The sequence below is a fragment of the Camelus ferus genome, chromosome 7, assembly GCF_009834535.1.
Source record: "Camelus ferus isolate YT-003-E chromosome 7, BCGSAC_Cfer_1.0, whole genome shotgun sequence".
NCBI classification, from domain to species: domain Eukaryota; kingdom Metazoa; phylum Chordata; class Mammalia; order Artiodactyla; family Camelidae; genus Camelus; species Camelus ferus.
Window position 1 is genome coordinate 25,828,102 of NC_045702.1, and position 24,192 is coordinate 25,852,293.

The window sequence follows — 24,192 nt, forward strand, 5'->3', positions numbered from 1 at the left end:
TCAAATGATATCTTTGGAGAAAGCTCTGTGATGTCCCTTTTTTTAAAAGAAAAAAGGGGCTTGGAAAACGGACACAAAGAAAGGTAATTCTAAGTGAAAACTTTTGCATTATCTCTTGATGTATTTAAATCTAGGCTCACTTTGGGCACTTAAAATATTATTCAATGTATACAAACTTAATGTGCATTAACTATTTTTTTAGCAAAAATTTACCAATAACCAATAGAACTTGTCTGTCAGGATATGATAATGAAAGTAAGTCCTTACTCAGAAGTGAGCCTTCTGAATAAAACTAAAAAAAATTGTTTTGCCACACATAGGTACCTAAATATAACATTGTTTTTTGATTTAAAGAAAAGAGAAAAGAACATTATTAAACATGTTTGGAATGGAATTAGAAGCAAAATATGACAACAGACACAGACAATAATCTATTAATGTGTGCAACTTTTAAAATTCAGTAAGCTGATGGCTTTCAGTAAGACTGAGCATTAGCAAAATCTGCTTTATATTTGATTTTTCTCAGTTGGCTGAGTTTCTATGCTGAACAGTAGAAGTGCTGTGAAACATCGTTATCCTGTAGGGTTCCTTATGTAACTTTTTATTTTTTAAGTTGGAGAAAGAATGTTTAGATGTAAATAAAATGTTAGGGACTACTAAAGTAAAATGAATAAAGAATGTGTTTCATAAAAATATTTTATAATAATATGTCAAATCCTCAAGGTTTTATTTTGCAAGGCTAGTTTTAAATGATTTAATGCAAATTAGTAATTGAGTTTGATAAGTTACTTTGAAAATTCGATTTGTATTTTGTGTGAATTTTTACAAATGGCATTTCCAGCTGTTTGGATTAATTGAGTTATGTCCTCCTGACTGTAGTTGCTACGTTATATACACGGTGAATTATGAACTCTAATCCCTTTGTCTAAAATAGGTGCCATCAATCAAAGTCCTGTCCTTCTAGTTTTCAGCATATTAGGTTAGTGCTGATCATGCCAAAGTTTAAAAATATTATTAGGTCTTCATAAAATTTTTAGCATACAAATTTTCAATATGGAGAATGTGACAAGATGTCCTCACTTAACTTTTAAGATGATGCCATTAAACATTTTCTATTAATCCTTTTCCAACGGAGTTTTGCAAGTGTTTTGTTCATTGGCTTCTAAAAGGCTACCAGATTTAGTAATAATTCTTTTTGGCTAAAAAAGCCAAAAAAAAAAAAAAAAAACAGGGATCAAGGGCTTTCCTATTGATACTGGCAAAAAATTTATACAGTTTTATTTTGCATGAGATTAAATCTAGGCAGCAAAACTGTTCTGTTAACCTGAGGAGAATAAGTGCCTAAGAGGTAGTTTTATTGTTCTGTTTTATGTGGACTAGAGAAAATCTGAAGTATGTGGGAGGAATTCAACGAGTACGGTGACATACCGTAATAATGTTTGTACGTTCATGTTTATATTTTCATTGGTGCTTTATTGCTTTACCAAATGGGCAATAAGCTAGTAGAACTTAAATATTGTTATGTGATTGACAGAATGTTTATTATTCCTTGGATAGACTATGAATATACTCATTTATGTCAACATTTATGGAAACTCATTTTGTGTGATTGTATAGTCCCAGCATGAAAGTACAGAGCCAGATTTTTAGAAAACCCAATCAAAGTGGAGTTTTGGGTACAGCTTCACTTTTTGCTCACCATATAGACTTTTAGCTGTTTCAGTAGCCTTTTCACAATCAATACCATTGAACCTTAGTTCCTCACCTGGCGTTTCTTAGATTCTACTCTTTAATGTAACGTATGGGTCACCCTGACTCAGTTTAACACTAGCCACTTGGGAGATGTGCAGGTTAAAAAAAATAGCAATGCTATTGTTTAGTAGGGCATCCAAGACAGAAAATCATAGAAATACAGGGATGAGTGGAATAAATTCCATTAAATGTTATAAAGGGATAGCTGAATGGATGCAGAGGAAGATTTGGATTTGGGGGAATCTGGGAAAGCATCTTGGAAGATGTACCTTTTCAGACATTTCTTTAAGGAAAATATGACCTTGATGGGGTGGGTGGGTGGACAGACTATTTCAAGTGGAAGGCACAGTGAGATAAGGTCCAGAACGGGGAAAGTAAAGGCTGTGAGTGGAGAATTTCAGTAGCTTCTTTCGTTCCCAGACATGATTTATGAAAGTGATGCAGGGAGGGAAAATGGAAAGGTTAGTTGAAGGTCATATTGTGGAGCGTTTTAAACGTGATAACAGGATGAACTTATTCTATAGTCTTCAAGGAGTCGTTGGTTGTCTCTGAGAGAATAATTATCAAAGTGATATCTTACCTTTAGTGCAGTTCACGGTACATTGGAGGGAGTGCTAGGAAGGAAAGTTTCTGATTAGTCTTGCCCTCTGTTTTTAAGCTTGTTGCCCTATGCATTGCATCCTCTTGTGGCCAAGGCGTGCATCACAAGCAAAGTTAATATGATCACTGCAAGCTACATCACCCCAGCACTGAAAGAATTAGAAAAGAGGTAAGTTTCAGTCATTTTCAAGAAAGTAGCTCCAGGGAATTGTTTTTGTTTGCTATCCAAATTTCCCTCCCTTCTCTTTCCATCTCTCGTAGTGTGGAAGATGCCGGCATCACAGTCATTGGCGAATTGGGATTGGACCCTGGTCTTGATCACATGTTGGCAATGGAAACAATAGATAAGGCCAAAGGCGTGGGAGCCACGGTGAGCCCAACTGACACCCAAAGGTCCATTTAGCAAAATATTAAGAGGTCCATATTTTTGTGTACAATAATAATCTTTCTATAATTTTGATTAAAGAAGCTGCTATATCTTTTTTTAAAGGTTATACTTCATTTATAGTTATTATAAAATATTGGATATATTCCCTGTGTTGTATGATATCTCCTTGTAGCTTATTTTATACCTAATAGTTTGTACCTTTTAATCCCCTACCACAGTAATGCCCCTCCCCCCTTCCTTCTCCCTACTGGTAACCACTAGTTTGTTCCCTATATCTGTGTTCCCTATATCCCTATATCTTATATTCACAAGTTTGTTTTACTTTTTAGATTCCACCTATAAGTGATATCATACAGTATTTGTCTTTCTCTGTTTTACTTCACTTAGCATAATACCCTCCAAGTACATCCATATTGTTACAAATGGCAAAAGTTCATTCTTTTTCATGGCTAAGTAGTATTCTATTTTATACACACATCACATCTTCTTCATCTAGTCCTCTGTTGATGGACGCAGGTTGCTTCCATATCTTGGCAGTTGTAAATAATACTGCTACAAACATTGGGGTGCACATACCTTTTTGAATTAGTATTTTTGTTTTTTTCAGATTTATACCCAGGAGTGGAATTGCTGGGTCATATGGTAGTTCTATTTTTAGTTTTTTGAGAAAGTTCCATAATGCTTTTTCCACAGTAGTGGAACCAATTTACATTCCTACCAACAGTGTAAGAGGGTTCCCTTTCCTCTACATCCTTGCCGACATTTGTTATTTGTGTTCTTTCTGATGATAGCTATTCTGGCAGGTGTGAGGTGATATCTTACTGTGGTTTTGATTTGCATTCTCTGATGTTGAGCATCTTTTCATGTGTCTGTTGGCCATCTACATTTCCTCTTTGGAAAAAGCCTGTTCGGGTCATCTGCCTATTTTTTAAATTGGGTGTTTTTTTTTGTTTGTTTGTTTGTTTTTTGTTTTTTTTTTTTGATGCTGAGTTGTGTGAACTGTTTATATATTTTGGATGTTAATTCCTTATCAGTCATATCATCTGCAAATATTTTCTCCTATTCAGCAAGTTATCTGTTTTTTTTGTTGATAGTTTCCTTTGCTGTGCAAAAGCTTTTAAGTTTAATTAGTTCCCATTTGTCTACTTTTGCTTTTGTTTCCTTTGCTTTAGGAAACAGATCCAAAAAGTTATTGCTGTAATTTATATCAAAGAGTGTTCTGTCTGTGTTTTCCTCTAGGAGTTTTATGGTTTCTGGTCTTATATTTAGGTCTTTAATCTATTTTGAGAAAAAAACTGCTGTATTCTAATACTTTGACTAGAAATTTCAAATAAAATTTTGAAACTGCAGAAGTATCTGTGTGGTAAAAAAAAAAAAATCCAAGTCTTAAGAATAGATTTTTAGAGAAATAGATACTACTATTATATTTTGATTTGATAAAAGATTTTAGACTGCTTTGGAGATTCTATAACAAAGTTTGACTTCTAAAAGTGGGCAGAATTTTTGTAATATCTTTAATCTGTTGGTATATAAAGTATCTTTTACACATAAGAAAGAACATGACATAAAAATGTTTTGGTGAATCAGATTAAATATAACCTAACCTAACGTAATAAATATATTACCTAAAATAGGTTTTATATATATAATGAGTAATATATATATATAATCAAATATAGAATCAAATTATTTAGAATATTAATTACTTACATTTTATATTACTTACATATGAATTAATAAATGCCAACTATCATATATAATCAAATTATAATCAAATCTATAATTTGAATATAATGTCAGGAGGCACTGACCAAGCAGAGTTGAACTAATAGCTGGATCTTTTTTTTTAATTTAAGTATAGTTGATTTACAATATTAGGTTCAAGTATTCAGCAAAATGATTCAATTTTTTTCAGATTATCTTACACTATAGGTTATTACAAGATATTGAATATTGTTCCCTGTGTTATGCAGTAAATACTTGTTGTCTATCTATATTATATATAGTAGTGTGCATCTATTAATCCCATACTCCTAATTTATCCCCTTCCTTCACCTCTTGGTAACCTTAGGTTTGTTTTCTACATCTGTGAGTCTTTTTCTGTTTTGTAAATAGATGAATTTGTATTATTTTTCAGATTCCACATATAATAGTGATATCATACAGTCTTTGTCTTCCTTTGTCTGAGTTACTTCACTTAGTATGATATTCTCTGGGTCTAACCATGTTGCTACAAATGGCAATATTTCATTCTTTTTTATGGCTGAGTAGTATTCCATTACACACACACACACACACACACACACACACACACACACACACACACACACACACATCTCACATCTTCTTTATCCAGTCATCTGTGGATGGACACTTAGGGTTGCTTCCATGTCTTGGCTATTATAAACGATGCTGCTATGAACATTGGGGTACATGGTTCTTTTCAAATTAAAGTTTTCATCTTTTCTAGATATATGCCCAGGAGTAGGATTGCTGGATGATACAGTATCTCTATTTTTAGTTTTTTAAGGAAACTCTGTTTTTCCAGTATGTTTTCCAGATTTTTAGTGGAGCAAAATGATAGTCACAATCTCTAGAGGATTTAAAATATGCATATATAAAATATAACTGATTAATCAAATGGTGTTTGGCTTTAAGGATACATTTTTGAAAGCCTTTGTAACTTTAAGAAAGGAAAAACTGTAGGGAGTTTACCTTATTTGTGTCATTGTACTCAATTAATTACTTGGATAGATTATTCTCCCTCACTTATTGTTAATTCTCCCTAACTTATTGCTTTTTTTTTTTAATTTTACAGATTGAATCTTATATTTCCTACTGTGGTGGGCTTCCAGCCCCTGAACATTCAGACAATCCTTTGAGGTACAAATTCAGCTGGAGTCCAGTGGGAGTTTTGATGAACATAATGCAGCCGGCCACCTACCTGCTCAATGGACAGGTGAAGGATCTCCACCCAAGTTGTAGGGATATAGACCTGGCATAGCTGCCTAGGAGAGTCCAAACTCTCTCTCCTGCTAGCAGAGCCCTTCACTGCCGGCTCTGCTTGTTCTGCATTCTCTCCTGACATGTTTCCCAGCGGGTGCTTTCTGGTCCATTTAGCGCACTCTCCTCACCGTTCCCAGCAAAACCCATCCTCGGTCTTTCCTCTTCGCCCTCTTGCAGGTTGTTTCTGCAGTTTAAATACCTGCTTCTCGACTTCTCTGCATGTGTAAATGCTGGTCATCTCGCTGTGTATTTCAGCATGACAAGCATTTACTGAGTCTCTACTAGGTGCTGGATTTGGGCCAAGGTCTTAAAGGTTGTCACACCAAATGAAGTTCCTAATCTCAGAGAACTCACAACTGGAATGAAAGTGGCTCTCCGAATGGAGAGTTTGGTGGGTCAGGGAAAGAAACTCAGATTCCTTTCCCAGCTGCTCTGTAGCAGAATGCAAGAGCTCTCCGAGTTTAGTGTTATTTTCATCATTGCACCATAAGGAAACTATGGCTCAAAGAGAATGTTTCAAAGTCATCAAAATGGAATTCAAACCCAGGTCTAACTAACTCCAAAGCCTTTTTTCGCTCCTTTACCAGGTCACCTAGTAGCCGGAAAGGCAGACACTGGAATGACCAGCTGCAATCCAATGAGAGCAGTTCCAAAGCATGCTCACGTGCCACAGCGATGCAGGTGGAGAGGGCAATTGATTTGGCCTTGGTGAGGAGGTCTGGGAGAGGAAAATTAGCAGGGAAGAGAAGATGCTCTCAGCCTTGAAGGATAAGAAGGTGCCAGCCTGGCGAAGACACTGCCACTCAAGCCTGTGCTGAGCATCTAGTTCATTTGATTCTTACAACAACCCAATAAGGTTTATAAGAGAGAAAACAGGCTTAAGAAGCTTAGCAGACTCAGCCGCGGTTACAGAGGTGGCACGTGGCACAGCCAGTATCCAAATTACACCTGTCTGCACTCATGGTTCATGCTCCCAACTGTAAGGAAAGACACATTTAGGAACAAATGCAACTAGACTGAGGCTTCCTCTTTAAATTTTATACCCTAGGCACCTCACTCACGTCACCTCGTCCCAGCCCTGCAGGGAGTGATGACTTACGTGATCAGATGTGGATCTTCAAAAGATTATTCTGGCAGTCGTGTTATAGGTTCTCAGTGTATCTGTGATCTAAGTGTGTTTCTTGTATGAACAGGAGTCATTTGAAAGAATTTCTTAAGAAACAAGGTGAATGTTATTATCAGCCATCGGCTTGTGTGCCTCCAAGGCAGAGTGTGGCTCACAGCCGTGGCTGCACATTGGAATCACCAAGGCAGTTAAACAAATACTGATGTTTGGGTCTCATTCCCAGAGATTCTGGTTTGCCTGGGTTTGAGGATCTTCAAAAACTCCCCAAGTGATTCTAATGTGCTACTGAATTGGAAAAGAACTGATTTAGCGACCAGAGGACAACAGCTGCACTTAAAACACTACCAAACAAGCAGGATGCTTTACTGTGATGCTGGAAAGATACACTCATGTATTTCAGGGTATGAAATAGGACCCCTGAGTCCTGGTCCGAGTGCTGACCTCCCTCACAGTGTCATCAAAGACCAGGCAATTGTAAAGGTCCACTGGGCATCAGTGTCCTGAGGTGTCACGTAAGCACTAATTTTCCATCCAGTTCTCCAATCCTATGAATCATGGAAGTCTAGGCTCCCCACCTCACCGAAACTCAGTCTGATGCTCTACCAGGCACATGTCCTTTTCTGTGTCACCGCCTATCTCCTGCTGCATGTCAAAGTTCCTTCCACCTTCTGCAGCCGTGGAAAATAGACTGGCCTACGTTTGATATAAACTCACATGTGAAAGCAGGAGGAATTCTTGCTTCAGTTCGGCAAAATGCTTATTTTCAGGAAGCCATATAAATGATCAAGATGATAACAAGGAAAGGGTCAGCGGAGCGCAAAATGTGTGACAGGAAGAGCCTGGAGTGGGGTGCCAGGGGGCCTGGCTTGATGCGCCGGCTCTGCCGCTGCTGGCCGGGTGGTACCAGAACAATCACGGCATCTGTCTGAGCTCTGGGCTCCTTGCCTGAGGCCAGACACAGTCATACCAGCCTTGCCGGGCTCTTGCAGTGACCTTAGTGAGGTCATATATTACAATCTGCTAAACAGCAGGTTGTCAGGATGTCCTGAGTCCCTAGCAAATATTAGCTACATAAAGAAGTTGATGATGGTGAGGGCTCAGGAAAAGCAAGAGGTTATTTTCAGGCAGCAGAAGTTGTATTTGTTGAATATGAAGTTTTTCCCTTTCATCCTGAACTCCTTTTGTAAAACAGGAGAGCTTTTTGCATCTCCCTGACACTACGGCAGACACTGGGAGAAAACACGATGCTTTTCTTTTCTTTGCTAAAATGATACTTTTTTCAAGGTCTCCTCTTGTGGATTCAGCTTTTCCTGACCATGCCAGCCCCCGTTCACTATTCTTTTGTCTGAACTCCCACACTTGGATTGTCTGTGTCTAAGAATTCTCCAGATGCTGTATTATTCACTCAGTGATTCAAGTGTATCAGTCTGTCTCCTAACCCAGACTGTTAAACTTCTTAAAGCCTCTCTTGTCCCTCCATCCACTCTGCCACCATCACGCTCCATCTACCATGAAGTAGGCCTTACGTAATTCACAGAATTATCACAAGGGAGCCAGGTGACTTCTCTGGCTTCTGCTTTAAGTTGAAATCTTAAACTTTTCCAGCAACTCAGGCAGTGGCTCGGGAATTAGAACATATCTCATTGGAAATTACTGCAAGGATGTGGGACAGTGAGATGCAGCACTAGTACTGTTGCTAACTTCTAACTTCTAATCCTGTTTCTAACGAATCTGATTTTCTTCCACATATTTGGAGACAGTGATTGTGTCTTCTTTTAGTTCTGTTTCCCCCATGGGTGGTGGGACATTGATGGCACCTGGGGTGACGTGGCAGAGCTTCGCCATCGTCTCCTTCAGCCTCTTCCCCCAAGCCACTGGAAGTAAGGATTGTGCTTACTCTGTGAACACAGCTGGGGGATAGGTCTTCTAGCTCTCTTCCTGCTGCCCACACCTCCCTTGGCTGCAGCGCCCAGCCCCTCCTTTGTAGGAAATCAAGAGCTGGTTCTGCTCTCGTCTGCAACCATTCTTAATGCAGTTCTCAGCTACATCCCTAGGGGCATGCTACCCCTTGTCAATCAATATCCATCTTGAAATACTGATCCACAAATAAGCACAATTAAGTAAGGTGTAGTAGAAAGAACATGGACATTGGAGTCAAATAGACCTGGGTTTAAATCTGCCTCTGGGTGACTCTCTCAGCCTCAGTTTTCACCTCTGAATAATGGGTTATTGCATGGATTAAAGGTAATGTATATAGGGCACCTGGCACATGGTGGCCCTTTTATAAATGCTTGTCTGTGTATTACCTGTGTTAAATATCTTGTTAGTTTAGCAATCAAGCTTATTGTCACTGATTCTCAATGGTTAGAAGACTTGTGGGAGAAAGAGTGGCACTTAGAGCCGTCTGCACCAGCAGTGAGTAACGAGCCACTGTTTCTGCCAGGGGTGGGTCTCGGATGTGAGCATTGTTGAGTCAGAAAAAAAAATGCACACTCTCTGCCAAATAGATAAATACGTCTTTCTTTCTTTATTCAAGTCATTAATAAATATGAAACAGGGTAGGGCTTCTTAATGAACCCCATGATATGTCACTAGAAATACAACTGTGAATTGATACCAAATTATAAAGATTACCCAGTAATTTTGGGGTCAAGTTGCTTCAGCAGGCTTCAGTCTCTCTAAACGAATCATTACTGTTCAGCTTACATTTCCCTATTTTCTCTACAAGGATCTCGTGATAAACTTAGGAACTAGCTGATTTATTTCTGATTAGCTCATTGCTGGAATATAGTAGTCTTTATTGAATTAAAAAAAATTTTTTTTTATTTCCTAACCTTCAAACAAGTAAAATCACACTTCAGAATTGCCATAGGGTATAGAAGAGAGATAGGTAGGGAGACTCTAAAAGTTAACATTTGTCTTTTTATTAGACTTCTTAAAAAATTTAGAATCCTCATAGAAGAAATTTGTTTTAAAAAAATAGTGCAGAAATGGTTCCTCTGGAAATGTTTACTGGGAAGTCCAGAAGAGTTTCACAAGAAAATTAAATCAAAAACATACCTCGCTTCCTTCAGATTCTCACTCTTGGAATTTTCGATGGTGCTTGGTGTTCTTCAAAGTGAAACTTTTCACTGGAGAGACCCCACCAGGCCTGACTCTGTGGTCAGCTTTCTTACCAAGACATGTGCAGAAGCTCCCTATAAATAAACCCCGGGAACCATTAAGTTTAACTGAAGCTTCCCTTGGACAGATTCCTCTGGCGCCATCAGCAGGAGAACCGGCAGCTCCCTCCTGCTGGGTTGTTTGATGCAGCTCTTAGACACGTGGTCAGGAATCATTCCCAGTGTGTGTGCAGTCTTGTTCTACCAGGAAGCCCAGCCCTGATTTTATTAGTCCAGTCAGTACGTTTCCCATGATCTCAGGGAAGATCATCAACTTCACAAACTAAAAGAAAAATTTAGTCCTTTAATCAAAATTAAAGGGAAAAAATGTTTCACTGCATTTTGTGCATGATGTGGGGGAAGGAAGAGGTGAGAGGGTTACTGAGAAATCAAAGGAGCTTGGGAATCGGTGATTCAGCTTCCCACCGGCAGTAAGATCAGGAGATAGCACTTCTTCGAGTTTCACTGTTATGTTCATTGCATTGTCTTTCTTGTAAGGGGCATGCCCCCCCCACTCCGCATCCCCGACATACACACACACATCTGTCCACTAGTCTAGGCTGTGAGCTCCTTACTGTTGCTCTAGTGCTGCTCCGGACACTTGGTAGACCTTCAGTAAATGCTTGTTCAATGAGCAAAGGAGTGAATGGAGACAGGAACTGAATCTTTTTAATATATTTTTATTGAAGTATAGTCAGTTTAAGGAATTGCTATCATCACTTTCCTTATCCCTCCCACAGTGACAGCGATCCAGGCACACACACAGCAGGTGCTCAGTCCATGCGAGCTGTGTGGATTGGAGACTGGGGCCTGATGCAGCGTTCAGACAGGGGATGGGAGTGAAGAAAAGGAACAGAGTGAGAATATTGCCGTTGCTGTCTGGACATAGGAGCCATTTAAATGCGTGTCTGTTGCTTATAGTGTGTTGTTTATTTAAAAATAAAACAGAACTCTAGTGGAACATAATTCAGTGCCATCTTATCCAGGGGCAAGAAAAAATCAGAAACAAGATCTTAGCGAAAAACGAAATGCTTTAAGGCAGATTTTAAAGCTTATTAGAAAAGAGACCTTGTGAATTATAGTATTAGTGGAACAGATTACTATAGTATGTTGATTAGGGTGGTTACATTAAAACATTTTTTTTCACATCCTCTATTTCCATCTTGTAAAACCTGGATTTCTTTATTATGCAAGTAATGCAGGTAAACCCTAAGGAGGATGCCCCGTTTTAACCCCCTGTGCCCCTGTTCAATGTTCCGCAGGTGGTGAATGTTGTGGGCGGGGCCTCCTTTCTGGATGCCGTCACGTCCATGGACTACTTCCCTGGATTAAATTTGGAAGGTTATCCAAACAGAGACAGCACAAAGTATGCTGAGATTTATGGCATTCCATCGGCTCACACGTTGTTACGGGGGACACTGAGGTACAAGGTAAATGGCTCCATTTGAGATGAAACATGTTGCCTGTTTTGGTGTGAGTAAACACGTAATTTTTCTTGGTAATCAAGATAACTAAGATGATAAACTAGCTTGCAGTCTTTCTCGGGACTCCTCTGGTTGATTGTTTCAGGAGACAACTCAAAACAGCTGGAACAGAGAGGGAAGTTCTGACTCATGAGAAGTGGGGGGCAGATGAAGGGCCAGCTTCAGGTGTAGTGAGATTTGAGGGTGAAGTGACCTCACCGGGACATGGTTTCTCTTCACCTGTCACCCTCTTCCTGCCAGCATTGGTTGCGGCCCCCTGTTCCGCACGACAGCAGGGGGTGGCAGCATCCCCAGCCTCTTAGGTTCACATCCTGTGGGAAGGACAAAGTACATCTTCATGGTTAAGAGTACAGTTTTTGTCTCCTAAGCCCCTGAGGTCAGTGGGGTGGAAGGTACCAGTCAGCACTGGCTTCTGTTTTATGTCCCTGATGCTGATGATTTATTCAGTGTCACTTTCCACAAAGCAAATCTGTAATGTTTTTTAGCACAAAATGAGGTGTAGCTTCTACATTTTTCATCACAAAGGGGTGGTTACAGATGTGACCAGATTAATACAGCTCGTGTAATAGTTCCCTAGGGCTGTTATAACAAATTACCACAAACAGTGTGCCTTAAGACAACAGAAATTAATTCTCTCACCATCCAGGAGGTCGCAGTCTGAAATTAAGATGTGGGTAGAGTTGGTGCCTTCCGGAAGCTTTGAGGGAGAAGCTCTCCCTTGCCACGTTCTCCTCCCTTCCAGTGGTTGTGGGCAATTCTCAGTGTTCTTTAACTTGCAGACGCTGATTCCATCTCTGCCTCCATCTTCATATCACCTTCTCTGGTTTGTGTCTCTGTGTCCTCTCCTCTTCTTATGAGGACACCAGTCATTGGATTTTGGACCCACCATGAATATAAGCTGATTTCATATTGAGATCCTCAACTAATTATATCTGCAAAGATCCAAGTCAGGTCATACTCGGAGGTTCTGGGAGACCATGAATTATGAGGGGACACTCAACCCACTAGAGCCAACTTACCTAAAATACATAGATCTTTGAAAATTAGAGATCTGATTTCAGATCTCTGTGCCCTGTGAGATTTCCTGGTACCTGTACTCTCCGGAAAGTGATGTCCTCACTGTCCAGGAATCAAATGAATTGTTGGTGATGACATCCTAAGATCTAAGAACCAGGGATGTTTCACAAGCCTTTAGGCACAGCAGAAATTCTGGTGTGAATTGAAGCCACACCATCTCCACATCTGGCAGATTTTGATTCTGATTTCTTTAATTTGTTCTAAGATTATTAGGTAGTGACTTTTGGGGGAGGAGGGAGGTTCAGAAGTTAGGATTTTCTGACAGCTTTAGGTATAGTCTCTTGCCAAACATATAGATCTAGGAATAGAGGATTTTCAGAGATTTAAAATTTAAATAAAGCTCTCAAGAATAGGTATGGATAAGTCATCCCTACAGAAGCCCCAGAGGATGGAAGATGTCAGAGTGTTTGTATCCATGAGGGCCACCACCCTGAACAATGTCAGCAACCCTTCAGTAACCCAAATATTCTTTCCAGCATAAGAGATGAGACCTTGTCATCCAAGTATGGCAGGGCGACCTTGGCTACTCTCCTGCACCTTCCTGTCACCTGATCCCTCCAGCTCCAGCTTGGTATCACCTCCTCATGGGGTCTTTCTTATCTCTTCTCCTTGACTCCCTCCCCCACATCTACGTGAGTTTCCCTCCTGTGTGTTCCCATGGCTCTGTGTTGACCCCATCCTAGCACCTCTGACATCCCCCTGTGGTGTGGTCACCAATGGCCATGCAGTTCTGCTCACCAGGTGCCAGGCCTTCCTTTGTTCGAGTTATCTGACCCTGTTCCTGGACTCTCGTTTCCTCACGGGTGGGGACTGCACTGTTCATCTCTGGGGCCTCAGCCCCTAGCCCAAGTCCCACACGTGGCAGCAATGTGCTAAGTACTATTGATAAATGGATACACATAATAAATTCATTGCTAGAGGTCACTGTAAAAATGTATTTCTGAGATGAAGAAATAGCTTGGAAAAATCTCAGCATTTGGATGATGTTGGAAGAGAGAGTCTCTGGCATTTGTCAGATCCTAGAAGCAAGCTGGGGGTATTGCTTTTTTGTTTCTCCTCTTTGAAATTTATTTACATGGGTTAGGGTTAGAGCAAATAAATGTGAATTCTTTAATTAGTAACCTTTGAACAGTTTGAATAATACAACCTTCTGGAAATCTGGAGATTCATACATTAAATGGTGAAATATCCAGTGGCAACAGGCACTATTTTATAACCAAACAGCTTTAAGGCTTCCTGAAAAAACTCCCTGCCCTTTGTCCTTCCTCCACTTCCTTCCCCTCCTCCTCCTCCTTTCCCTCTCTCTCTGTAACTGCAGAAGCTATAAAGCCACTTATTCTGACCGTCCCATTCCCCACCCCCACCCCCACCCCCATGATTTGCTCACAGGAGAACGTACTTCCTGGTCTTCCTTCACTTCACAGTCATTCAGAATCTATTCACCCAGTCATCGGTTCCCTTTCAGCGTACGGAGTGATGGATAATGGAGTGAGGGCGTGGCGAGGAAGGGGAGACACACACACACACACACACACACACACACACACACTCTCTCTCTCACACACACAGTCACACGCTTTCTATGCCTACAGTCCAGCAGCTGAATAGACAGTTAGTTACAGTTTGCATCAAGTGCCATGACAGACGTTTGTACACAATGCTACAGGAATGCAGAGAGGAGGGGAGAGCCCTCTCACCAGGGGGGCTCAGGAGGTGTGCTGAGCTGGGTCTTGAGGGAGGAGTAAACACTTCACGGGTGAGAAAGGGTGGCCACTACATGCCGGGCACGGGAGCAGCGTGCACCGAGGCCCTGTGTCTCTGCAAGGGCACAGCGGCTTGTCAGGAATGGCGAGGGGTGGGGGTGATGCTCAGTAAGTCAGGCGGGAGGGGTGTGTTGGGATGGGTTTTACATCACATGCCAAGGATTTCAGACTTGTCCTGTAGACCACGAAGGACACATGAGGAATTTTTATTTTAGAAAAGTCTCTCTAATTCCTGCCTTCTCCCCTGCCCGCTGTGTGCGTTAGGATATTGGCTCTTCTTCGATAGAATGGATGGTCTGCTTTGGGGATATGCTTACAAGCTCTGTCTTGCATTATGAGAAAGAGAACAACTGTTCTATTAAATACTATTCTGCTGACCTGAAGCATATAACACAAGAGGAAATTTGCCCTTATCCTCTCAGAAAGCGCCCCTCACATGTTACCCAGAAACAAAAGTGATGACCCAAGTTTTGCAAGGTCTCTTATGTAAACCGGTGGAGTTGTGACACTACTGATTTTGGTTTGAAGCTGAAGGTGGCTGCATCCTTACTAGCAACACAAATGGCTGTTTTCAGCCTGTTTCCTAAATGAATGACAAAGATAGACCCCTCTTTTCCCAAAGGCTTTTTGATTTTTTTTTTCTTTGAAGAAGAACATTTTTATATATTGCTTAATAACTCTTGTTATAGGGCTATGCCAAAGCCTTGAGTGGATTTGTAAAACTGGGTCTTATAAACAGAGATGCGTTTCCTGCCCTTCGACCTGAGGCCAACCCGCTCACCTGGGTGAGTGACTCCATGTTATACACTGCCTGCTGCTGTTCAGAATGCCTTCGGAAATGGCCAGGTTTGAACTTTGGTTTGGGCCAACAGAGAACCAGTTGTGTGGCTTATGTGCAGGAGATTCAGCCCTCCCCCCAGAGCCCCCTTTCTCTTCACTGTTATGGACGGATGGAGAGAACATGGCGGCTGGCTTGTGGGGCCTGTTTCCTGCAGCTGCGACCGCTTGATTGCTCCATCAGCCCTGGGTAGAGGTGGACGTGCTCTCTGCCTTGTGCTCTCGGCTCTGCCACTTGTCTAACTAGTGACCCAGTGACAGCAGTTAAGCTTGGGCCTCCTGCAACTGGTAAGGTCAGGAGGGCTGCTGGTAGTATCGCGGAACTGGATTCCCAACCCCCGAATCCCATTAGTTCTTTCGTTTGGCCGTTTGTAGCCATGAGTAACTTGAGTCTTTAATCGCTGAGTTTACGCCCATGTCAGTGTTGTATTGAAATCCTAGGGTCTTAGGGTTGCCAGGCACTTGGAAGGCTTGGAACTGAATGCAAAGCAGTTTCCACCAACTCCCTGAACGAACTTGTTACTAGCTGGCCGTCCAGCTTAAATTAATGCACACATACTGCAATAGAAACGCTGGACGTTTATCACAAGGAGATTCGGTATTGTTGTTAGCCAGTTGTTTTTAAACTTAGGCTTTTTTGTGTATCTGAGAGCCTTTTCAGTCTAAGTTTCAACTTTCATAAATTTGCTTGTTGGACAGGAGTGGGTAAGCATCTATGGAGGGAATCTGGTGTCGAGGCAGTTTGACTGGGAAGGCTGTTGCAGGCATTCTTGGGGCTGGTCCTCGTATCTTGCAGCAATAGTCTAGGACAGAGGCGGACAAACTTTTTTTTTTTTGTAAAAGACTAGATTGTAAATTTATTATTAGGTTTATGGGCCATATAGTTTATGTCTGACTCTCAGTTCTGCCATAAACAATACATAAACAACAACAACAACAAAACCATGGCTGTGTTCCAATAAAATTTTTCATTTATAAAACCAGGTGGTGAGCTGAGTTTGGCCCATGAACTAGTTTGTTGATCCTTAATCTAGAGCATAACTTTACCCTTGAGAGTCTGGACAAAGTCTTGTTTAGGAAGTAGGAAAAGCTGTGACCACCGTTTATATGTTCTTCCCTTGAGATTTTATTATCTGCAAGGTCTTTCTCATTTCTTGAACCTATAAAAGAACGCTGGTTGCTACTAGCAACCACAGCAATAAGCCCCTTCCATTCTATCCTGGCCAAAATCAGCCTCTGGAGGGTGAGTCTTAATGGGTGAAAAAGTGATGGAGAGGCTATGCAAAGGCAGGCAATGTGGTGGGAAATAGGGTATCACCTTTTTAGTATTGATTTAATGTTATGACCCATTCTGATTGCTGAAATATTATTCTGAAATACCACATGTGTATTGATGCATGGGTATGCAGATGTGTGTATGCACTTGTATGTGTCACGTTCACTCTTTCTAATTATTCCTAATTTAAAATTTGAAGAACATTTGAGGTCCAATGTCTTAATATGATCATTTCTCAACTTAGCTTTTATTTTATTAGGAGCTTAGAATTTTTGTCTTTATTCGTCTAACCAGAGAGAACTCCTCTGTGGTCTGGTTGGGATTGCACCCACCTCCAAGTGTGATGTGCTCAAGGAAGCTGTCTTTAAGAAACTAGGAGGAGACCACACCCAGCTGGAGGCTGCTGAATGGTAGGCACGCACCAGTCAACTTAGAGCGAAATATTGGATCAGTGATCACTCCGTTCTTTCTAGTCAAAGAAAGGTCAAGATAGAATTGAACACTTCACATTGTCTTTGATTAATTTGCTGCTCTAATGTTGGCCCATTGTAGAGAGACAGCTACGTACCATGTTCATGTGGGGATAAAAAGCAGATAAAAGAGAGACACTCAATGGCAGTTATAACTTGGGAAATACTTATTTAGAATGCTTCACTACTCGGTTCCTGAGAAAGGTGGGATGTTTTTTCTCTCCTGCAGGAGATTCTCCCAGTCTTCCTTTAACTGCTTTAAAACACTTACTCATGTGGCTGCGGCACATTATGTTGGTGTCCTTGATGTGGGAGAACTAACCTGCAAATCAAACTCATAAAAACTTGGCAATAGTGAATGCTTACAGTGTGTCCATTCCGGCTCCAGAGAGCACTCCCAGGGAGGGGGGGCAGTCTGGGGATGATTCTAAAGGTTAAAACATTACTATTGCTGTTAGTATTTTACAATCACTCAGGAGTCCTATAACTTGGACTGTCAGCTTGTGATTCTGCCCTTTCAAGATAAAATCCAGTGAGCGCTCCCTTCCGCTTCCCGGGTGAGAGTATGAGCAGGACTGAACTAATGCAGCCATCTCTTGTGCCTCCCAGGTTGGGCTTACTCGGGGACGAGCAAGTCCCTCAGGCAGAGTCTCTCGTGGACGCCCTCTCCAAGCATCTGGCCGTGAGACTTTCCTATGGTAAGGCCACGGGCTACTAGCTAAACCTCCCAGGAGAAGACTCATAAGAACTAGTGAATTAGATCGGAGGGCTGGAGCCACACGGTGGGAATGGGGAAGCACGGTGTGAGGGAAAGAGTGCTTGGACTATTTTTCCAGAGGGGAGAATAAGAGAGCGAGTAAGTCAGAAAGAACTTGGGTCATATGGCAAAGGAACAAAATCATTAGTTTTACTTTTACTCTGTAACATATTGGGGAAATGCTGAAGGGGCATTCTGGGGACAAGCGGGGGAGGCCTCTGCGGAGGGGCCCTCGTGTCAGTAGCCAGACTATAGTGACACCAACCTGGACAGAGTAGCCTGATCACAGTTATCATTTCCTGGAGTTTTTTATGTGGTCTCTGGGCTAAACAGCAGTGTACCTAATTGTCCACGGAGAGTGTGTATAATGGGAAGGGAAACGAGAGCAGAAGGCCAGGAGCAGCAGATGAAATATGGTTTTGGAGTTTCCATGATAATGACATTTTGAAATGTCTGTTTATTTGAAGGCCCTGGAGAGAGAGATATGATTGTGATGAGAGACAGCTTTGGAATCAGACATCCTTCTGGACATTTAGAAAGTAAAACGATTGATCTTGTGGTTTATGGGGATGTCAATGGCTTTTCAGCCATGGCTAAAACTGTGGGGTTACCCACTGCTATGGCAGCCAAGATGCTACTTGATGGTAAGTTCTTTCATCAGAGGACCGAGTCTGTCTCCCAATCATCTACAGGTCTTTCAGTGCCTGGACAGCAAATAATTCTTGGCTTTTCACTAAAAGTGAGCCATCTCAGAAGATCCTTCATCTTTGAGGAAGAGGTTGTCATCCCTAGTTCATAGGGTTGTTGTGATGCTAACGAATACATAAAGCTCCTACCGCATAGAGGGGCCCCTAGGGAATGTTAACTGCCTTTCTTTCCTTGTTTTTTTTTTTTTTTTTTTTTTTTTTGTATTTTAGGGGTGGTAATGCTGAAATAGAAGAGGGTATTTACTTCCAAACTTCAAAAATGTAGACCATGTTTTATCAACCTTCGTATCTCAGTAAATTATCAATACTCATTAAATATTTTAGACTAGAAGAATTCAAATTTCAACTCTCCACTCTCCCCTTAGGATCACAAATACTTTTTTTTTTTTTAATAGACTTTATTCTTTTAGGGCAGTTTCAGGTTCACAACAGAATTGAGCAGAAAATACACAGTTCCCACATAGCCCTCGCCACCCACACATATATGCTCCCCTACGTCAACATCCCTCATCAGTGTGGCATATTTGGTACAATCAATGAACCAACGTGGGCACATTATTATCAACCAAAGTCCACAGTTTACATTAGGGTTCACTGTTGATGTTGCACATTCTGTGGGTTTTGACAAACACATGATGGCATGTGGCCACTGTAGTATCATACAGAATAATTTCATTGCCCTAAAAATTCTTTGTGCTCCATCTATTTATTCCTCCCTCACATATACTTTTAATAAACATTACCTCTGAATATAACACCCCGTTTGGCCCTTGTGAAGGTATGAAGTGAGGTAAAAAACATCAAGGCATATAAATGTGAAATCATGAGAAGACACACCTATAATAGCATATCAGCTAATATCAGAACAAACCACCTACTTAGTTACCGAGTGGGTAAGTGGTAAAGGAGGAGGTCTTCAGGGCCTTGAAGGAAAGTGCCCGACTTACTTTTCCAGCTGTCCTAACAGATGCCCGTGCCCAGACGACCAGGCTGGCTTTAATTTTATCCTGCTGGTGTTAATGCTTTTTAAAAAATGACACCAGCCAATAAAACACACCGGTGAGGTTTTCCTTTACCTTCCTAGCATACTTTTCTCTGATTTGGTACTTAATGTAGTTAAGTGTGTAAATTCAGACACTGTCCCTAAGTCCAGCTGTGCTTTCAATTAACCCCCTTTCCTTACAGACTATTAATAATTCAGTAGGGCTGTGAAAGCAGCTATTTTAAAAAATCCCCAGGCCTCCAACTGTTCGTTGACTTGGAGTTTATTACTGTATGGAAACCCTTGCTGTAGAAATTAGCCCTTAATACCACCTTTAAAAATGGTAACTACAAATTTATTTTCTTCCAGATGAAATTCAAGCTAAAGGCCTGATGGGGCCCTTTTCAAAGGAGATCTATGGGCCAATATTGGAGCGAATTAAAGCGGAGGGCATTATGCATACTACACGGAGCACAGTCAAAGCGTAATTGAGAATTACATTTTGTTTTTAACCTTCTCAGGCAACATGGCTCTGAACATTTGTGCAACAAACATGCTTGCTAACGTGCTGTTTTAAAATATAAAGCATGCTATGTTTTGATTAAGTCAGTACAATAGTGTTTTTGAAATATAAATCTCTATTTTAATATGAAGACACTTGGCTCAAGAGACGCTGGTAACGACCAGAAAGCATTAATAATTCTACCATGTATTTTTTTCTCATGTATGTAAAAGCACGAATGATTGTGCTATATGTTAATTTATTATATAACTTTTTCCTTATAGGAATATATTTTCCTATAATCAGCAGATGAAGTTTTATTTTCTCTTTTCAGGAAGAGAAAGTTTCTTCATGCTGCTTTCTTTTTGTATTTTTAAAATTGAGTCAGTTAGATGCTTCTAGATTACTTACCTACAAACCTTTGCAATGTTGCTATTTTTTGCCTTTTTTGTTAAAATTATGATTTATTTAGAAAATGATATTTCTTGTAGTTTTCTTTTGCGTATTTGGAAAAGGAAATTGGTAAGATTAAATCAAAATCCACATGATCACCTTACTAGGCACAGAAAAAGCATTTAAGTGAATCCAACACCTTTTCATGATAAAAACACTTAGCAAACTAGGAATAGAAGGGAACTTCTTCAACTTGACAAAGGGCATCTATGAATAACCCGTGGCTAGTGTCAGACTTAATGATGAAAGACTGAAGGATTTCCCCCTAAAATCAGAGGCAGGACAAGGGTTCTTGCTCTTGCCACTTCTATGCAACTTATACTAGAAGGTCCAGCTGGGGTAATTAGGCAAGAAAATGAAATTAAAGACTTCCAGATATTAGAAAGGAAGCAGTAAAACTCTCTTTATTTGCAGATGGTATGATCTTACACATAGAAAATCCAAAAGAGTAAGAAACTATTAGAACTAATGCATGAGTTCAGCAAAGTTGCAGGATACAAGATTAATATTCAAAAGTTGATTGTGTTTGCATACAGTATCAATGAATGAAACAAAAGTAATATTAAGAAAATAATTCTAAGAAGAAGTGTCAAGAAGGAATAGATTGAGAGTTCAGAAATAACTTATATTATGGTCAATTGAGTTTTTGAAAAAGGTGCTAAGACAATTCAATAGAGGAAAATAGTCTTTTCATCAAATATTCACATGCAGGAGAATCAGGTTGGACTCCCTACCTCACAGCACATATGAAAAATTAACTCAAAATGGACCAAAGGCCTTAAATAGAAGAGCAGACATTATGAAACTTTTAGATGAAATCCATAGGTGTAAATTTCCAAGGCTTTAGATTAGACAATGGTCTCTTAAATAATGACACCAAAGCACAAGCAACAAAAGGAAAAAAATAGGTAAATTGGATATCGGAATTTAAAACTTCTGTGCTTCCAAGGATACCATCAAGAAGGCAAAAGAAGACCCGCAGAATGAGAGATAATTTTTGCAAATCATTTAGAAAGTAAGAGAAGAACTTGTATATTCAATTAAAAGATAGCCTAATTTAAAAAAAATGGACAAAGGATTAGAATTGACAGTTCTCCAAAGAAGATGTACAGAAAGCCAATAAACACATGAAAAGATGCTCAGCATACATTAGCTATCAGGGAAATAACAAATCAAACCAACAATGAGATACCACTTCAAAACCACCAACATGGCTATTATGAAAAAAATAATAACTGTTGTTGGTGAAGATGTGGAGAAATTTGAACCTTCATAAACTGCTGGGGGAAAATAAAATGATGCAGCTGCTTGGGAAAACATTTTGGCAGTTTCTCAGATGGCAAAACAGAGTTACCATGTGATCCAGTGATTGCACTCTTAGGTATATGCCCAAGAGAAATGAAAATATGTTCACACACCAGCTTGTAAACAGATGTTCATAGCAGCGTTAGTCAGAAATCAAAGCAAGCCAATGTCCATCAACTAGTAAATGAATAAACAAAATGTGGTATATCCATACAATGGAGTATTACTTGACAATAAAAAGAAATTAAGCACTGATACATGTTACAACATGGATAAACTTTGAAACCATTACGCTTAGTGGGAGACGCCAGGCATGAAAAGCCACATGTATGATTTCATTTGTATGAAATGTCCAGAATAGTCGAATCTCTATATAGAGAAACTAGATTAGTGGTTGCCTAGCACTGGGGGTTTTGGGGGGAATGTGGGAGTGACTGCTGATGAGTTTGGGGTTTTTTGGGGGGTGATGAAAATGTAGAGTTGATGGTAGTAGTGGTGGCACAACTCTGTAAATACACTAAAAAAATCACTGACTTGTATATTTTGTGTGAATTGTATGGGATGTGAATTATATCTGAAGTTGTACAAATAAAGCTTTTTTTTCCCCTTGGAGAAAAAATGTTTGTCTTTAGGAGTATAAATGAAACTTTCTGATGGACTGTGCTCATATTCTGGCCTATGAAACGAATTCTGCCCTTGAAATAAGCATTATTATATGTGGGACATAATGGCAGCTGAGGAAACATCTGTGCAATTTGAAAAGGATCAAAGTTGATTCAGACCTGGTCCCAACCTGTCAGAAATAACATGTGGAGATCAATAATCTATTAATGAGTAAAGACACATCTGTAATGGCAGTTTTTTTACCACAACACCGAGTATAACATGATCAGTTAGGAAGTACAACTTGTGTTGCACCGATTCCACCCCCTAGTCTGGAAGAGTGCCCAGATGGCGTGGGAAGTGGGGCACTAGCTCCTGGGGTGGGAGGGGGGAACCCATGGAGATAATGTAATTAACTGGTCTGGGCTTTATGATAATATTGAGTGATAAAGGGGGTATGCTTGAAGAGGAGGTCTAACATCAGTGCTGGAAAGGGGAAGGCCAATAAGCTGGAGTAGAGACAGGTGGAGTCAGAACACTGTATTACTGGCTTGCAGTAAGTTTTGCAGCACAATTTCATAGCAGAGGTGGTGGTGGTAGGATCTGGGTGTGGATGGATAGATGATAGCATAAGCATATGGCCCTCGAGCCCCAGTCCACGAACCCCTCTTTTAACCGTTTGGGTAGACTTAATACTCAGATCTTTTTGCCTTTTTTGCTCCCCCCCCCCACCACCCCGCCGGGAACACCGATGCGTGTATTTCCAGCTTTCCCTATCCGAGACTCATGAGACGCGAGAAGCTTCTCTTCCGAGAAGCAGTGTGATTGGTTCTACAACATACCGGCCGTTTCCTTTTCCATAAGGTGAGGGTAGCAGTAACTCGCAGGATGGTTATAAAGGTCAGTGAGAATGTGAGAGGAGAGCCGGACAGCTAGTGTTCAGAAACCCTCGCGTTCTTCACTCTTTTGCAGTAACATTTCTGCTTGAAGTTTCTATTAAAGATAGTGAGTTTCAGCTTTGAGATTATTTTCACTCTTTTGGATACTTTGGAAGACCCCCTCCGGGATCCTCATGCTTCTCAGACGAGCCATGGCTGTGTCTGCTCCAAAAAGAGAATCGTAAAGTGGCTGTGGAGAGAAAGGACCGCGATAGTCGTGCAGCCAGGCCTCTGACTTTACGGAAGAGAAAACTTGTCTCACAGAAGTTAAATGACTTGCCTAAGGGGACAAGACTTACTATGGAAATTTGATCATCATTCAGAGACACTCAAGATACTCTGAACTCTGGAAAGAACTCTGAGTTAGAAAACCTCTCTTCCTGTGGGTTCTTAGGGCCACTACTATCCCACATGATGCCTTTAAAAAATACTTACTTTGGGGGGAGCAGCTACTTTTTTTTTAACTTATTCATATTTAATGGAGGTGCTGGGGTCTGAACCCAGGACCTTGTGCATGCTAGGCACTCACTCTACCACTGAGCTATAACCTCCCCTTATGATTCCTTTTTGAGAATTAGGGAAGGGCACTCCTTCAGGACACTTCTATCTGTCAAAAATCTGTCAAATACATAATTTATTAGAGCAATACACTTTACTACTATCTGATGGGAAAATGTCATAATAAATATTAATCATTATATACATGTCATGATAAATATTAAGCATATTAAATAAATGCCATAATAAATATTCAATGTCTATGATGTGATTAGCTCCCACCTAGATGTAGGGCACAATTTGTATAGCCCTGCAAAGTAGCTAATCTTATCCTTGTATGTTGTATAGATTAGCTTTCTTTAAGATGGTTCACATTTGCTGATGGTTTGCATTGGAACTACATTGACCAGACCTGAATTCTGGAAAGGATCCAGTGAGAAAGGCTGCCTGTTTGGAAGGAATATTTGTTAGTCACTGACAGTTACTCTAATACCTTCCTATTTCCAA

General features: G+C 40.5%; 1 protein-coding gene across 1 annotated transcript in view; it reads left to right on the plus strand.

Annotated features, from left to right (window-relative positions):
* AASS (aminoadipate-semialdehyde synthase) overlaps nt 1-21,246 on the plus strand; it is a 51,173-nt gene extending 29,927 nt beyond the window's left edge. Inside the window, 9 exon segments of the mRNA XM_032483604.1 lie at nt 2,411-2,521; nt 2,614-2,722; nt 5,559-5,699; nt 11,296-11,463; nt 15,047-15,142; nt 16,765-16,880; nt 17,550-17,638; nt 18,165-18,341; nt 19,756-21,246. Of these exon segments, the coding sequence (XP_032339495.1) occupies nt 2,411-2,521; nt 2,614-2,722; nt 5,559-5,699; nt 11,296-11,463; nt 15,047-15,142; nt 16,765-16,880; nt 17,550-17,638; nt 18,165-18,341; nt 19,756-19,874 (1,126 nt within the window). The 3' untranslated portion in view covers nt 19,875-21,246.
* The last annotated feature ends 2,946 nt before the right edge of the window (nt 21,247-24,192 follow it).